This window comes from Aspergillus welwitschiae (genome assembly GCF_003344945.1).
Source record: "Aspergillus welwitschiae strain CBS 139.54b unplaced genomic scaffold BDQ94scaffold_122, whole genome shotgun sequence".
In the NCBI taxonomy this organism is placed as follows: Eukaryota; Fungi; Ascomycota; class Eurotiomycetes; order Eurotiales; family Aspergillaceae; genus Aspergillus; species Aspergillus welwitschiae.
The window spans coordinates 1-15,086 of NW_020798816.1; the positions used below are offsets into that span (position 1 = coordinate 1).

The window sequence follows — 15,086 nt, forward strand, 5'->3', positions numbered from 1 at the left end:
AAAAAAAAAAAAAGAAAGCAAGAAAAAGCGGCAACGAAAGAAACAAGAAAAAGAAAACATGAAACGGAATACGTAGGCAGAAAGAAAAAAAAAGTGATGAGAAGAAACAGGGGTAAAAATAGAACAGCACAGCAAGACGATCGCTAGTAATGCATAGAATCCTTATCTAACCACAATCAGAGACGGAACTAGGAGAGCACGATGCCCCGGCGACACTAGACCTCAACAAGAAAGGAAAGGCACAGGCTATGAGGCAATGGGAGGTCGTCATATTGGGATCAACAACAAATTTGCCGCTTTTCCATGAGGCAAACAAGAAAAAAGAAAAAGAAGAAAACGGCGAACAAAGTGAACACGAAGCGAAGGCGAAAAATTGAAGAAAAACAATAATGAGTATGAAACTGAAACAAAGGCGGACTAATAGGGAAAGATAAGGCGTTAGACCAAGGCGGAAGGGGGGAAGTAAACATAGCATCAAAAAATAAAAAATAAAAAATAAGAATGAACACTGAAAGAAATTGAATTTTTGAAACCGAAGAAAAAGGCAGAGAGAAAGTCATAGCTTAGGCCAGGCTATACCCACAGGCCTCGGTTCACTGAGAGCCGTAGTAGACACTGCCTTGAGACTGAGGATAGTAGTACGTTGTACCAGGGGGCGTCATCATGCCGCCCATGCCCATGACACCGCCGGCCCCGGGCGCATTCGGCATCCCATAGGAGGAGTTTTGATACATCTGGTTAGCATCGTAGAAATACACCGTACCGCCTGCTTCGTGTGCCACTGTGCCCGGTTGAGCCGGTTGCTCACCCGACGTGTGCGCACCGGGCACCATATACGGCACCTGCTGCCCCGGGGGGAAGGGAGGCACAGAGGTGCCGGGTCCCACTGCTGCATTGTATGGGGGGAACTCGGTCCCGGTGACAGAATAGTACATGGCGCCAGGTGGGTAAGAATTGGGATAGAATGCTTGTGGCTGTTGATAACCATATGGCTGGAAGGGTTGGGCATGGATTGCACGCTCGGGTATGTGGGATAAGGGTGTCACCGACGAGTGAGCCGAAGCAGCATAGCCGGGCGCATCTGAGCCATAGACGGGCCCAGTTCCAGGCATTGGGACCTGATGATGGAACGGCTGCTCCTGCTGCGGCTGAGGAGGATTAAATGGAAAGCTTGCTGGGGTCTCAATGTCGGCAACAGAGACGGCCTTTTGTGGACGAGGTTGGTGCATCGGGATGGGCGCCGGACGGCTCTCCCGGAACACTGGAGGTTGAGGCTGTGGTTGAAGAGGAGGAACTGCTGATGGAGGGCCGGGTGGCGGGGGTGGTAGTCCGGCTGTTGGTCTTGGAGGTGGAGGTAAACGGACAACGGGCTTACCATTGTCTGTGGCCACGATCGTCTGCCTGGAGAGGACCGAGGCGGCCGGCGAGTGGTATCCTTCTTGGGAGGGCGCCTTGCCGAAGGACGACCTCCTACTGATGCTAACGCTTGGAGTGTATGTGGAACCTGCATAGATACTAGGCCGACGTCCTGGGAAGAATCCGCTTCGACGCCCACGGAAGGCCTGTTGATTAGGCCGGAGCGCCCGCGGGATGAAGATGAAAGATCGCTCTGTCGCGGGGAAGATATATCGCGCAGGCTGCCCGGGAAGCGAGATTCGGACGGGCTTATCGCGGCGCAGAGGAGGACGGTGTTGTGGTAAACGGGTGTGTTGCTTCTTTGGAACATTAGGGTATGAGATAGGCTGAGCCATGCCCGGTAAATAGACCACGACAGGCACGTTCCCTATCATTGTAGTACTCGAGAACGACCTATTGGGCGGGGACGATCGAGGAGCTGTAGGGACTGGCTTCGGGGGATAGGTTGGGACAGTCGCAGGCACCGCAGGCACTTTCGAGACGGGTGCATCATCTCCAGCAACAGTATCATGCAGATCGTGCGTCCACTTGTTTTCACTGGCATCTGAATTGACCTGGTTCCTGCAAGCTGTTAGCGTGGATGTTCGGATTGCTTCAACAGTGAAAGAGCTAGAGGGTTGGTTCAAGCGTACTTGCGCACATTGCCGTCCACGATGAGACCGTATGGTCTCGACTTGGACTTGGCAAATGGTTTGTGACCGTTGGCCGCATTATCGGTCGAACGTTTGTCGTGAAGGAAGAAGCTTCCTCGGGTGGGCACGAACGCTGGGTTCTCTTCCTTTTCCTTTGTATACTTCTCATTGTCACGACGCCTCCTCTCCGTCAGGCTGTCTTGTTTTGGCTCTGCCGGAGGCGCCGACGGAGTTCTCCCAGTCTGTTGGCCAAGCTCCCCCTTCAGATCATCAAAGTGGATTTCGGCCACCCCAGTCGTCTTGTCCGACAGACTCATCCCGTTCATCATCGCTTCTGTATCTGACATGACCGTTCCCGTGTGGCGTTTCCCGGGCGAGGTAGAATGGCGGCGCCCGAGCTTCTGGCTTCCTGCGGGCGTACGACCGTTGAGCTGGGGAAGGTGAGTATTGCCCGCATCCCGGGTCACAGACGCCTCGTCATCACTCTCATCACTGCCCTCGCCATCGGCATCCTCCTCGTCGGGATGGCTGATAATGGACCCTTCGCTTAGGGAGTCGTCCTCCAATTCTCCATCTAGTGAGCCCTCATCTTCGCCCTCTTCGTCTCTTCTTCGGCGGCGACTAGCACCGATATTGTGTCGTCGTGGAGCCATGGAAAAAGGAATGAAATTAAGAAGCAGAAGGTCACGGTAAAGGTCGGAATCGAGGTAAGCTGGGGTGGATCGTGGTGGTGGGAAAGGGCGTCAAAGTGCACCGACCAGTAGCGGCGAGAGCGGCGGGTTGCAAGACACAGGATGGGTAGAGAAGTAAGGTAGCTAGTAGGTCTAGATAGGAAGAAGCCCGCAAGCAACACGTTCCCGAGAACCGAATAGACAAAGGTAGAAGAATAGAGAGAAAAGCACGAGGACCAGAGCAAGAGGGTGCACCTCAGGACTGAGGGCAGGGAGTGTTGAACGGATGGACGAACTGGGGAGATTTGGTGGTTTTGAGCATGAGCCATGACATGCTCTTTCGATGTCAACCGCCTCAATCCGGTTAGCGTCCTCCCCAAACCACTTCAGGGATTCTAGAACTGCGGTTTATCTACTTTTAGTTGTTAACGCCAGCTGATCGTCCATCAGAGCTCCTCCATTTTGCTTTTGAGAACTCCATATGACACTTGATTTTCAGCAAACATGGTCACTCTCCGACATTATACTTTTCAACCAAACAGACTCCCGGTTCCCAGTCAAGGTCAGGGTATGTCGACATCCTGAGCATTACTACCATTGACGCCCGTTAACTCTGCCCGTCCACTCACGTTGCCTCGTTCTGTTTACCCTGACTAAGCCGCCTGGCAGCATCGGCCTTAGTGTACCTGTACCCATTTTGGCGCAATAGGCAGGGACATGGTTCATGTACCAGTACATCGCAGAGTTCTACTAGCAGTAACTGACCGGTCTATGCTACCCACGTCGGGGCCTTATGTGATACGCGGCGCCAGGGCTTACAATGCGGACTGGAGGAAATGGCTAATCAGATCGTTGATTACAATAATGCTTCATGGCATACATATATTGTATACAAAGAATTCGGTTGGGTATCAAGGTACTGAGGACTTGAATCCTCAATGCTTCTATAGCGCCGTCCACGGCCGTCTTGATCCTCGACCGACGGGGCATGAAGTCCATGCAAGGATGGAACAACTCATGTCACAACTCACTATGACAACGATCTCACATCAACAAGATTACAGAGCCGGGCATTGGGGGGGCTCCGACTTTGCACCCAGTAAGGAGATCTGGTTTGGTTCTGTATGGGCGATGGCTTCGTCTGTTCTTCCGAAATGCGCACAGGTTGTTCAAGGCGCGCGAACCCTCCTTAATCAAAGGTGATCTTCTTTCCTTGAGCTTCAACAATGGCTCCACTGAGCTTCTGAACAGTATCTTGATCGTATCTGGTATAATCCGGCTTTCCTTGCCTAGCCTTGCCCGGTCGCGACTGGCGAGACTGCTCACCCGCCGAGTTGTTCTCTGCAGGCTCAACCTCGCTGATGTCTGAGGTATTGTTCTTCTTGCCTTCGCCGTCCTTACCGAATCGCTTCTTATAGCGCGTCGTGGCATCTTCGGCAAATTCCATGCGCATCCGCCTACCGAGGAGGTTGTTCACCCACACCCTCTTCTGTCGCGGCTTCTTGGACTTTTTGCGGCTTTCGGTGTCGGACTCTTCATCCTCTTCATCATCCTCCTTAACCAGCACGTAGCCCTTCACCGCTGCTTCGGCTGCTGCAAGATCCTCAAACACTACCCAAGCATAACCCTTGCATTTGCCGGAGTCTTGGAATGTTGCCACATGTACGTTTGCGATAGTCCCACATTGAGAGAAGTGCTCTTCGATGAGCTCCTTCGTAGCGTCGAAGCCGAGGTTGCCGACAAATATCCGCTTTGACGGGGGATTTCCAGATGCTGCCCCCGAATTGGCGTTCTGACCCTCTCCTTGAGGCTTCTCTGGCCTACCAGAGAAGTTCTTTGCATCTTTGATGAGCACACGACGTCCGGTGAGAAGCTGTTCACTGAGGCCCATTGCCTCCTGGCAGGCCTTCTGCGTGGAGAAATCGACGTAAGCGAATCCTTTGTTCTGGGCTTTCCCATGCTTATCACCAGACTTGGGCATGTGAATTCTCGTGATGGTCGTATCTGTAAAGGAGCAGTTGGTCGTAAAGAACTTGCGCACGTCATCTTTCGTCGCGAAGAATGGCAGGTTTCCGATCCAGATACCAAAATCGGAGCGCTTCTGAGTGGCAGCTTTGTCATTGTCTACAGGGGTCTCCTCTGTTTTCTTCTCTGTAGTGGTATCCGAGGGGCCTTCTGCAGCCTTCTTCTTGAGCTTTCGCAACGCCTTCTTTGAGGGAGGCTCGGGGGCAGAAACGTCAATCTCGATCTCGGGGACATCTGGAAGCTTGCGCTTCTTGTGGTTTTCCTCACCTACGCCAGCCATGGTGTAGTACGCGAAGGAATAAAGAATAAAGACTATACTTCACAGAGATAGAGGAATAAAGCCAATGGGAGGGAAAGAGAAACTTCACTTGGAAGAGAAGTCTCAGCGGCAATCACTGATAGCGGAGGGAAACTTTTTTTTACGGCGGGCAGAAACTCTCCGCCTCAACACCAGATCCTCCAGATCGGCGGACCGCTTAAACGTGACCGGCCCAAACACGGCCATCTCGAGCCTCACTCAGCCTTCGCTTCTGTCCGCCCCTTTCACCCGTTCACGACTCTGCAACTTGAAGCGCCATCCAGGTTTCTGGTCGTTTACTTTGCTCGTTTGTCACGATGTCGCATACCATTGATGATACTCATTCCGTGACTGAAAGTCTACCGGATGCCCCCGGGGGCGCCCCTACGAAGCAATCCTACCGATCATTCAAGTGAGTGATCCCCTGAAAGCCTGGGGCGGCGCGTTGCTAATTCGACCGATCTACCATCCAGGAAGAAGTTTGCGAAGCTTAAGGTCAAGTTTGAGCTTCAAATGCGAGAGAGCGAGTCCCTCATCCGCGAAGGGTTGCGTATCGAGGATCTGTCCAAGAGGATTCAGGCACAGAATGAGTATGTTGCGCGCCCACGTCTATGACTTCTCGGTCGCTTACAATTGATCAACCCGCAGTCAGCTCCTAGAAGTCCTGCTAGAGTTCAACGATAGTCTCCATGTGTCTCCAAGCATGCGGTACGATCTGAGCGCGCCGGAAGATGAATCCTTCTTACCACCACCCGAGCGAGACATTCCGAAATCGTACAATGACCCTGTCGTAGCGAGCTCTGTTTTACAAGAAGCCAAGGCCAGACTGGCTGCTGGACGTTTGTCCAGTGATGCTTATCGTGAGGTGGAGGATGATGTTAAGCGCGGTCAGGCTTTTGCACCGCGTATGCAGTACAGCACTCTGTCGACATTCCCCCATTCTGCGCCTTTGCAGCCAGACAATCCCGACGACTGGAATCCCGCGCAAGAACTTGGGTTTCTTACTCCCGAATATGAGACCGAATACTGCCTGGCTCTAGATGCTAAACTGGGCGACGACGAGGCTCTGGAGCAGCTCGAGTGCGTTCCTAAGAAGCCATCACTAGCGGAACGCGAGAGAGAGGCCGCTCTTCGGAGCCATGTCTCTGTACACAATTGGTTGCGCCAGAACCAACCCCAAATATTCTTGCAGGATAACGAGAACGCCTCGGAAAAGTCCGGCTCTCGACCCTCCAATCTACGCACTTCTAAGAGGGCGCCGGCTCAATCACGCAAAGAGGAGGATGTGTATGATGATGACAGTATCCTGGAAACTGCGTCAACCTCTGGAGGTACGAGAGGCAAGCGCAAGCGCGATGAAGATACCGGATATCGACCCAAGGGCGGTAGCAGTCGCTCAAACCGGAAGAAGAAGGATGAGGAAAATGCGACCCCCAAACGGCCGTCGAAGCGGTCTTCGGGCGTCGGTGCCTGAGATTGGCCATCGATAATACCGGATCTTTTCCTTGTGTATCAATACAGACTTTCCTTTCACACTCTTTTTTTTTTTTTTTTGCCATTCATGTTTGCAATTCCTATCAGACCACGGCGGATAGTGATGTCTTTCCAATACGGGAGCGGACAAGCATGCTACACTTTGAAGGTGTTACCCAAATGGCTTTCTCCAATTTGCACTTATAAATTTCCTATATTCACGTATTTATCTGTTTCCTTGCTGTACTATGTGTCGGAGCGGCGGCGTCACCACTCACTCCCGCCTATGCTGCCATTATGCTTTGATATGCTTCAACAATAGTTACTTGAACACGATAGCTAGAAGTCGTGAATCATAGGTGAAAGCGGTCATATCATACCCAATAAATATACAAAACAGACTAGTAGGAGTATAACAATGCTAGTGTTGCTCTTCTCCCGGATTGGGAATGCGGCTTCACGTGCGTCTCCACCAGCGGTTTGCCTGGTTTGCTTGGCATGCCGAAAGTCTTGTCCGACTGCAGCTCCAATACTCCGATTTTCACCAAACGCCCTCAATCGGAAGTCAATAGAATCGACTGCTCGGCCACTAATATTCCCCGGAGCGGCAAACAGACCTCTATATTATGGCCATTACTATTCTCCCTCCGGTTGTGGAGGATGTCGACGTTCCCTACTCCGACTCGGAGGACGATGCCATGTCCGTGGATTCGGATGGAGGAGTAGATCTCGCAGCGGGAGATGCCACAAGACCTAGCAAGCGTCCTCGCTTAGTGGAAGGAACGAATATTGGCGCAGGAGTCCTCACACCGGGTGAGATCGTAACAGATGACCCGCAATGGATGAGGTTGGTTTGGCCCAACTGCTATATAAGCTCAACGCGCAATTGATTGACACTTGACCGCAGAGGACACGGCACATACACTAACCCACTATCTACCTCCATCATTGCTACCGTCGCCGGTACGGTTCAGAAGACCAACAAATTGCTCTCCGTGCAGCCCCTCCGGGCTCGTTATACGCCTGAGATCGGTGACTTGGTGGTGGGGCGTATTGTCGAGGTGCAGTCTCGGCGATGGAAGGTTGACGTCGCTGCTCCCCTTCTCGCACAGCTTCCTCTCTCCGCTATCAACTTGCCTGGTGGTATCCTGCGTCGACGAACGAGCGCCGATGAACTACAAATCCGAACCTTCTTCAGCGAGGGTGACCTCGTCGTTGCTGAAGTCCAGACGGTACATTCCGACGGAGGCGCATCGTTGCACACCCGGTCGCTGAAGTATGGTAAATTGAGGAATGGCGTGTTCCTTGCGGTGACGGGGACAGGTGGCAGTGGTGCGTCTAGCTCGTCAGTCAAAGGTACTTCTGGGGCGAGTGCTACGGGCGCGGGAGCCGGAGGTGCAGCGGGTGCTGGTGGAGTGGTTCGGTCGCGCAGACAGGTCTGGACGATCAATACAGCCAATGGGGGTGGGGATGTAGATGTGATTTTGGGAGTTAATGGGTACATCTGGATTTCGAAGCACGCCGACGGAGCGGCTGCTGCATCGTCGACGACGGAAAACGTGTCAATCACGCGCATGGAGGAGATGGTGTCGAGCTCCATTTACTCGAGTCAGAACGATGATATTCCGCCACAGACGCGTCGGGAGATCGCCCGGTTGGCGCAGTGCATTCGGGTGCTTGTCAACGGAGGAGTCCGGGTGGACGAGGAGACGGTGATGGGAGCCTATGAAGCCAGCTTACAGGTGGATCTAGAAGTGGGCGATGAGGAAGATGATGAAGATCGGGGCAAGGAGGGACGAGAATATCTGGAGGGCGACAAGGCTCGCCGAATTCTAGATTTGGTGCTACAACAACTATAGGTTTGGATGGCATTTTCGAACCTTTCGATAGTAATTCTCGTGAGAATAGATACCCCGGCAATGGATAAACATTCCTGCCTCAGCAATGGTGTGTAGTAGAGTTCCATTGGAACAACTAATAAATTAGCATCTTCTTCTGTGGTCCTCCATCTTGTGATGCCTTCAACTTTTGCCTTTTTGGGGCTGATAAGCAAGACCCCGCATCACGTGGCGATAACAAGGCTGATTATTGGCAGATCCAAAGAGACATCATCAGCAGAATAACAGGAGAGGTATGCAAGTAAAGTAGATCAGAAGATAAGAAACTAAGAGTAACCAACCAAGCAGAAGAGTAACACAAAACAACTCGGGGATCCGAGCGAGGGTGGCGTTGATCAGGAGGAGGGGGCGTGACCAGTTGGCTGCCGCACAATTAATACATTCTGGTGTTATTCTTGTTTCTTTAACTCTTTCTTTCTTCTTACCTTCAACCCAATACTCTTCATCGACCCATTGGGGATTTCCATCAACACCCTTGTTCTGTTCCAGCCTTACCATGTCCTTCGTCTCAGAATCACTCTTTCTACTGTCTACCATCACGTTTACCATACCCTCAGTATAGCCGCCCGGGTTGTGCCGGTTGCACTTGGTGTTGCCTTGCTTCTACAAGTTATACTTGTTTCTACATTCCGGTTTCCCTCTGGCTTATTCATAGTAGTAAATTCTCGGATACATTATCCCGCATTCTCCCCCGTGAAAATTCTTCCTGCACTTAGCAATCTCCTCTTTGCAATCACCTCTCAGCTGGTCGACATTGGGCGTATCCATCATGCCAGACCTGCGCCGTCAAGTATTGGAGAGTGGCAAAACCATCTCTCGCAAAGCTGCTTCCCGCGAAGGCTCTCGACGTACTTCGCGCGCCAACTCTACCCAGAATTCCCGCCATTCCTCTCAGAATCAAAGTCGACATGCCTCAGACGAGGAAGATCTTGACAGTCTAAGCGATGACACGGCCATGAGGTGAGCATTCCATGATCACTGCTTTCTCCCCCTCCAATTTATTTTTCTCTTTGGTTTCCCCCCCAAAACGGAATGATGTCATCGTCGTCCGTTCCCTCTGTGTGCTCCGTTACTAATGCGTGTTTTACGACCCAGCATTGGCTCGTTGGACGATCTAACCGATAACCCCGATCTGGACAACCATGACTGGGTTGAGGAGCTTGGGGACGTCATCGAAGATATTCTGGACCGCAAACGCAGCAGCAATTTGAGTCGCGAAGAGGCTTACGCTGCGTTTTGCCGACTAGCCAAATATCACTATGTCGAGGAACAAATTCGCGGTCGCGTTCTGGACTTGGTAGCGGCATTCAACCGCAGTATCAAGTTCGAGACCAGTGTGCGCGAAACCACTCTGGCGCTCCGTGCTGTCGAGCTCCTCGCCATTTCAGCCTACGATAATACCATCTACGAACATGTCGAGCCCTTGTTGACTCGCACCGTGCGAGATTCAACCTCTAACACGGTCAAGGCAGCAGCGATTCACTGTCTGGGCGTCTGCACCATCCATGCAGGCGCTAGCGAAGATGGGATTCTCGACCAGATGACGTTTTTCTTGGACATTGCTGCCTCGGACGGGCAGTCGATCGGTGCCGGGGACGACGCAGCCAGCGTCGTTGCTGCTCTGCAAGAATGGGGCGTGCTTGCGACCTATATCGATGATCTTGAAGGCGAAAGCGAGGATGCCGTGCAGATCTTCATGGACCAGCTGAACAGTGGCGATTCTGCGGTCCAGATTGCTGCCGGCGAGAACATTGCGCTCTTGTACGAGAAGAGTTATACTCCACAGGAGGACGATGAGGACGACGAGGACGACGAGGAAGAATCGGAAGAGGAAACCTTCTTGTCCGGAGGTCGCGGCAACGGCCCCAAGTTGATCAAGCGCTACAACGCCTACCACAACACGCACGAGCTCGAACAGCAACTCCATTCGCTGGCCAAAGTCCACAGCAAACGGATCAGCAAACGCGATAAGAAGAGTCTACACAGCAACTTCGCCTCCATCCTTACGACGGTGGAGAATCCCCGTCGGGGACCCATGTACAACACCGCTATCGACCAGGACACCAACCGCCACTACGGCAGCAAGCTGACGGTCAAGATTGGCCGACAGGGCGTGATGAACATCGATCGCTGGTGGAAATGGACGCGGCTGAGCTCGCTTCGACGCACCCTGCAGGGCGGCTTCGCAGCGCACTACTATCAAGGCAACCGCGCCGTGCTGGAAAGCCTTCCTGTGATCATGCGCATGGACACGCCGTCGGACCGAGGGTATGCCAAGCGCACGGCCAAACATCGGGATAGTCGTCGGTGGGCGGTCCACGAGGCCTCGGACGAGGACTAGACATGTGATGAGTTCATCGTTCGTTTTACTGGTTTTTGAGTTTGATTCCCTGTTGCGTTAGATTTATGGCAGCGTTTGTTTTGATGTTTTCCTATCTTTGTGCTGTTGTCTTCGATTCCCGTTTCTAGAACACACACTCGCCGCTGCTAGCAGTGTGATTAGAAACGAACAAAAGCATACATACATCCATACATACTTGACAATAACTATGTATAGGAAAAATTCTCAGTTATTGCTATATGCCCTTTCAATATAAGTAATGTTTCTTGACTATGTTACACATTACATACACTACTATCTCTGTATGATCTCAATCCATACCGTCATCAATAGTAACACCTAATTTCAAAATACTCGAACCACATCTCGAACGTAAACATCTCAATTAGAACAATAGTAATTGAGCTATCTTACTTCAAGCTTTGAATGAGACAGTGAGTGAATAATTCATAAATTGATAAATGTACACCGAGTGTAATAAGTTGAGTAGAAATCCACTACCTCCCTCCTACCCTATCCTCTATAGTATACCACTCACCAACACACTCCCGCTATACCTAACTAATACCTGTCTAGTAATAAACCCACCCCATATGAGATAAATCCCGCAATATAAAGACCCTAACAGATTACTTCGTAAAAACCGGCACCACGCCCGTCCAGGCGCCCTTACTCCGTTCCTCCCAGTATCCATCCTTCCCAGACTTCAGTCGCCATACGGATGCATCTCCCGATGCGTCATCTACGGGTGTGAACCACCGCGGTGTCCAGGACTCGCCTGCGGCTTCCATCTCGCGACGACGCGCGCGCTGGCCTTCTTCCAACTGGACCTTGACTGCTTCGGCTTGGTCGACGTCGCCGTCTTCGAGGGCGCGCTGGTCCGGACGGAGTCGTGAGTCGGTGACGGGGAGTTTGCCGTCCTCGATAGAGGTGACCTCGTTCAAGGTCGCCGCGAAGGCTGTGAGACCGTAGTGTTTGGGCGCGTTGGGGACCAGGGGTCCGGCACTCCAGATGGTTCCCGAGGGGTTGCCGTTCTTAGTGAGGTCGAGGGAGGAGGTCCAGGTGCCGGTGAGACCGAGGGGCAGGTCACGGCCGGAGGGGTCCGTGGATTTGGTGGTGACTTCTTCGCTGCGGCCGGAGAACATGCCGCCGGCTTTGAAGGTGGTTAGGGAACGGTGGCCGGTGGTTTCGTTCACCACGACCATTTCGCCGACGGGTTCGACGTATTTCTCGCCGGCGATGATGTTGCGTAGGAACGAGGTGGCCTGGGACCAGCTGAAATGTTCGCCAGTGGTGTGGAGGGTTAGGCGCATCTTGCCTTCGGTGATAATTTCGGCGGATTTACCCCAGAATTTCTGCGTCGGCATGGGGGATTGCGTGAGGCTCCAGTCTTTGCTGTCGGCTTGGTAGGCAAGCTGGACAGGGCGATGCGAAACCTTCTCGGCGATGAAGCGGAAGCCAAGGTCTTCACGGACGAGCTCGTAGGTCTCGCCGAGCATGGGGTTGAACGGTTTGCGAATGGCGCGCTCACGGATCCGGTTGCTGGAGATGGGAGAAAGGGCAAATGCGGTCACGTACATGAGGCGTTCAACGGGGTCGGAGGCGCTGGCGGCGCGGTCGAGCAGAGTGGAGTACTCCAGAACTTCGGCGGCGCGCTGGAGCAGCGACAGGGGCTCGTTGGAGGAAACGGGCATGGAGATTTGCGACAGGTCCTTGCCAACGTTCTTACGGAGGAAGCCAATCAGACTGGGCGGCATGACCGTCGGCGCCGTGATGTTAGCACGACGCTTCACGGGACTGAGTGGGAGCGGCGTGAGCGTTTTGGGTCGGCCGGGGAAGAGCGGCGAGAATTGATCATGTCCAGCAGGCGTCTCGTCAGCCTCATCCTCACTGTCAGAGGGAGCGTCGTCGGCCATAGGTTCTTCTTCTGCCTTGGGTTTCGAGTCCCATACGGTGTGGTCGGAGGCGTTGTCGGCCGCTGCCTCGTCCTCGCTGTCGCCCTTGATTGTGAGAAGCGCATTGCCGTCATCTGCATCGAAGAATTCCTGGGACACGTCGGACTCGAAGCTGCGCCGCACCTGGACGGTCGCGCCCGGAGGGTGTCGTCGCTGCTTGCTTTCGGAGATGAGGGTTGAGAACTCGCTGACGACCTGGTCCAGGTCGCGCAACACGGCCATGAGATGTTCATGGACCTCCTCCATGGGATCCGGGGGGCTGGCGATGCTGCTGGGCTTGCGATCGCCCGCCAGAGACGCAGTCTCAAAGGCGCCCGGAACGGCCAGCTGCGAAGACATGGAGGCCATAGTGGTGGTGCGCTTGACACCGGGCTGCGTGGCCGTACTATTCTTACGCTTCCAGAACGGGCGTTTGGCGTCCCCAGACTCGTCTCCATTCAGATCCGTGGGCGTGCGATGCGGGCTGGGCGAGCGACCGCGCGGTCTCTCCGCGACATTGCCGCCCAGGTACTTGGGATCGGTGTCCTTGGCCAGGCGCCGGACAGCATCGCGCGACCCGGATACCTTGCTCACAAGGCTCTCGACTCGTTCCCATTCCCGTTCCTCAACGGCGTTCGGGACGACACGCTGGGAGGGCACGCGTAACAGGGGTTCGGACGGCAGGGTGGTGTCGTCGGTAGCGGTGGCAGGAGTCTTGGAAGACGGAGCGGAGGCCCGCTCCAGCGCCCGCTTCCAAGCGATGAATTCCTGGTCATTGTTGGCGCGAAGGTGCCAGACTTCGGTGCCGGAGTCGATGGAAATCTCGCGCGACTTCTCGTTGCACGCGACCGCGGCTAGCGACAAGGGGATGGACCCGCGAAGCGCGGCAGAGTTGCGATCGTGGTAGTAAGACAAGGTCGACGAGGTGTAGTCGAGGGAGAAGAAGCGACGCGCCCAGCCCTGATGGCGCTTCCGCCGTCGCTTCTGAAGCACGCCCGTATAGGTATTGAGAGAGTCCGGGTCGCTGGCGAGAGGCGGCGGCTGAGCGACGCTGTTGCCCCGTCGGCGGCCAGCCAGAGTCTTTCCGGATTCAGCGGTATCGGAGCGTATGGGGTGGCTGGAGGCATGAGGGACGGGGACCGACTGCGGTGGGAGGGCGGTTGGGTAGGTGAGCAGGGCGAGAGTGACGGTTTTGGAGAGTTGCTTGGAGAAGGTATTGTCAAAGACCAGGGCGTAGTTCCCGCCTTCGTTGGCGGGCACGTCGTAGGTACCGCGGAAGATGCGTTCAGCCTCGCATTTGCCGATCCATTGGATCTGCTTGAGGCCAATTCCTGTCAGCTTCTCTATGACGGAGGCATTGGGTCGCGAGGCCGCAGCGCTAGCGGTCGCAGGCAGGTTCTCGTTGGAATCGGCATTGGGGGAATCGGTGGCTGGTAAGTTGGTGTTGGAGCCCAGAACGGCTGAATGGCCGGGATGTTTGAAGATGCCAAAGTTGATGGACTTCTTGTGCGGTTGGATGCTCCAGGAGATGGTGTGGGCGGGCTTGACCGATACCCAGCGGACAAAGTAGGACTGTAGAGAGGGGCAACAGAGGGCAGAAGTTAGTCCAATGCCATCATTCAATCATTAATCCGGCGTGTCATGTATCCATCCCCTCCACCCCCTTGCTTCATTGTCAACATACCTTGCTGTGGATCTCCAGCTCCTCCATGGCCGCCATGGTTGCGCGAAAGGCACCTGTTTATGTGGAGGAACGGGAAAGATGACGACGGGGGGAGGTAATTGAGAAGACGAGGAACGAAGCCAGGCGGGCAATGGGATCTTTTAAGAGTCGGGGGATTGGCGAAGGGAGCTGAAAAGCTGAAACAAAAAGGAGGGAATGATGGATCAGGCTGAGGCTCAGCTGTACGTCAGCCACGAGGCAGAGCAGCAGCAGCAGCAGCAGAAGCAGAAGCAGATCTTACCAGTCATGCAGCAGCCCGGCTCACGTTGGATTGCGGGAACGATCGGATAAGGAGACACGGGCCAAGGAGGGACTGTGGGAAGAAGGATCAAAGAGTGACGACAGATGCGGTAATTTAAAGTAAAGGAGGGGCGGTGGAGGAGGTGGAGGAGGAGGGGAAGACGGTAAGAAGTAGTAGTAGTTGTTGTTGTTGAAGTAGTAGAAGTAGAGGAAGAAGGACAAGGAGAAGGAGAATGAGAGATGCGGAGAAGCCGAACACTAAACACACTCACACACTCTCCTCTCCAGCCCGGCCGAGGAACAACCAAACAATTTGCTTTTGTAGGGGATGAGCAGCTTGTGCCCGCTTCACATGAAAGACCAAAGACTGAGATCAATAGTAAGTCTTTAGTCCATCTCCGGCTGGGGATAATCTGGTTCCTGGTGGATCCATCC

At 53.8% G+C, this 15,086-nt stretch overlaps 6 protein-coding genes across 6 annotated transcripts; 2 read left to right on the forward strand and 4 right to left on the reverse strand.

The window, feature by feature from the left end:
* Nucleotides 1–12: 12 nt before the first annotated feature.
* On the reverse strand, nucleotides 13–529 carry BDQ94DRAFT_155596 (uncharacterized protein). The gene has a single exon (XM_026768499.1). The coding sequence runs from the start codon at nucleotides 473–475 to the stop codon at nucleotides 167–169; it is 309 nt and encodes a 102-aa protein (XP_026619417.1). The 5' UTR covers nucleotides 476–529; the 3' UTR covers nucleotides 13–166.
* A 64-nt stretch (nucleotides 530–593) lies between these two features.
* On the reverse strand, nucleotides 594–2,701 carry BDQ94DRAFT_164519 (uncharacterized protein; the record flags this gene model as incomplete). The annotated part of the gene is made up of 2 exons (XM_026770034.1): nucleotides 594–1,977; nucleotides 2,049–2,701. The coding sequence occupies 2 exons, from the start codon at nucleotides 2,699–2,701 to the stop codon at nucleotides 594–596; spliced, it is 2,037 nt and encodes a 678-aa protein (XP_026619418.1).
* An 855-nt stretch (nucleotides 2,702–3,556) lies between these two features.
* On the reverse strand, nucleotides 3,557–5,134 carry BDQ94DRAFT_21587 (putative RNA binding protein Rnp24). The gene has a single exon (XM_026775248.1). The coding sequence runs from the start codon at nucleotides 5,022–5,024 to the stop codon at nucleotides 3,909–3,911; it is 1,116 nt and encodes a 371-aa protein (XP_026619419.1). The 5' UTR covers nucleotides 5,025–5,134; the 3' UTR covers nucleotides 3,557–3,908.
* A 225-nt stretch (nucleotides 5,135–5,359) lies between these two features.
* On the forward strand, nucleotides 5,360–8,374 carry BDQ94DRAFT_164521 (IEC3 subunit of the Ino80 complex, chromatin re-modelling-domain-containing protein; the record flags this gene model as incomplete). The annotated part of the gene is made up of 5 exons (XM_026770035.1): nucleotides 5,360–5,454; nucleotides 5,516–5,632; nucleotides 5,691–6,504; nucleotides 7,121–7,362; nucleotides 7,423–8,374. 5 exons carry the CDS (start codon nucleotides 5,360–5,362, stop codon nucleotides 8,372–8,374), a joined length of 2,220 nt encoding a protein of 739 aa, XP_026619420.1.
* Nucleotides 8,375–9,103: 729 nt separating this feature from the next.
* BDQ94DRAFT_21606 (IFRD domain-containing protein) lies at nucleotides 9,104–10,884 on the forward strand. Its single transcript, XM_026775249.1, has 2 exons — nucleotides 9,104–9,373; nucleotides 9,509–10,884. Exons 1-2 carry the CDS (start codon nucleotides 9,183–9,185, stop codon nucleotides 10,752–10,754), a joined length of 1,437 nt encoding a protein of 478 aa, XP_026619421.1. The 5' UTR covers nucleotides 9,104–9,182; the 3' UTR covers nucleotides 10,755–10,884.
* Nucleotides 10,885–11,194: 310 nt separating this feature from the next.
* Nucleotides 11,195–14,807, reverse strand: BDQ94DRAFT_178010 (oxysterol-binding protein related protein OSH3). The gene is made up of 2 exons (XM_026773039.1): nucleotides 14,373–14,807; nucleotides 11,195–14,260 (listed from the first exon to the last, which is right to left on the reverse strand). Exons 1-2 carry the CDS (start codon nucleotides 14,406–14,408, stop codon nucleotides 11,384–11,386), a joined length of 2,913 nt encoding a protein of 970 aa, XP_026619422.1. The 5' UTR covers nucleotides 14,409–14,807; the 3' UTR covers nucleotides 11,195–11,383.
* Nucleotides 14,808–15,086: the final 279 nt, after the last annotated feature.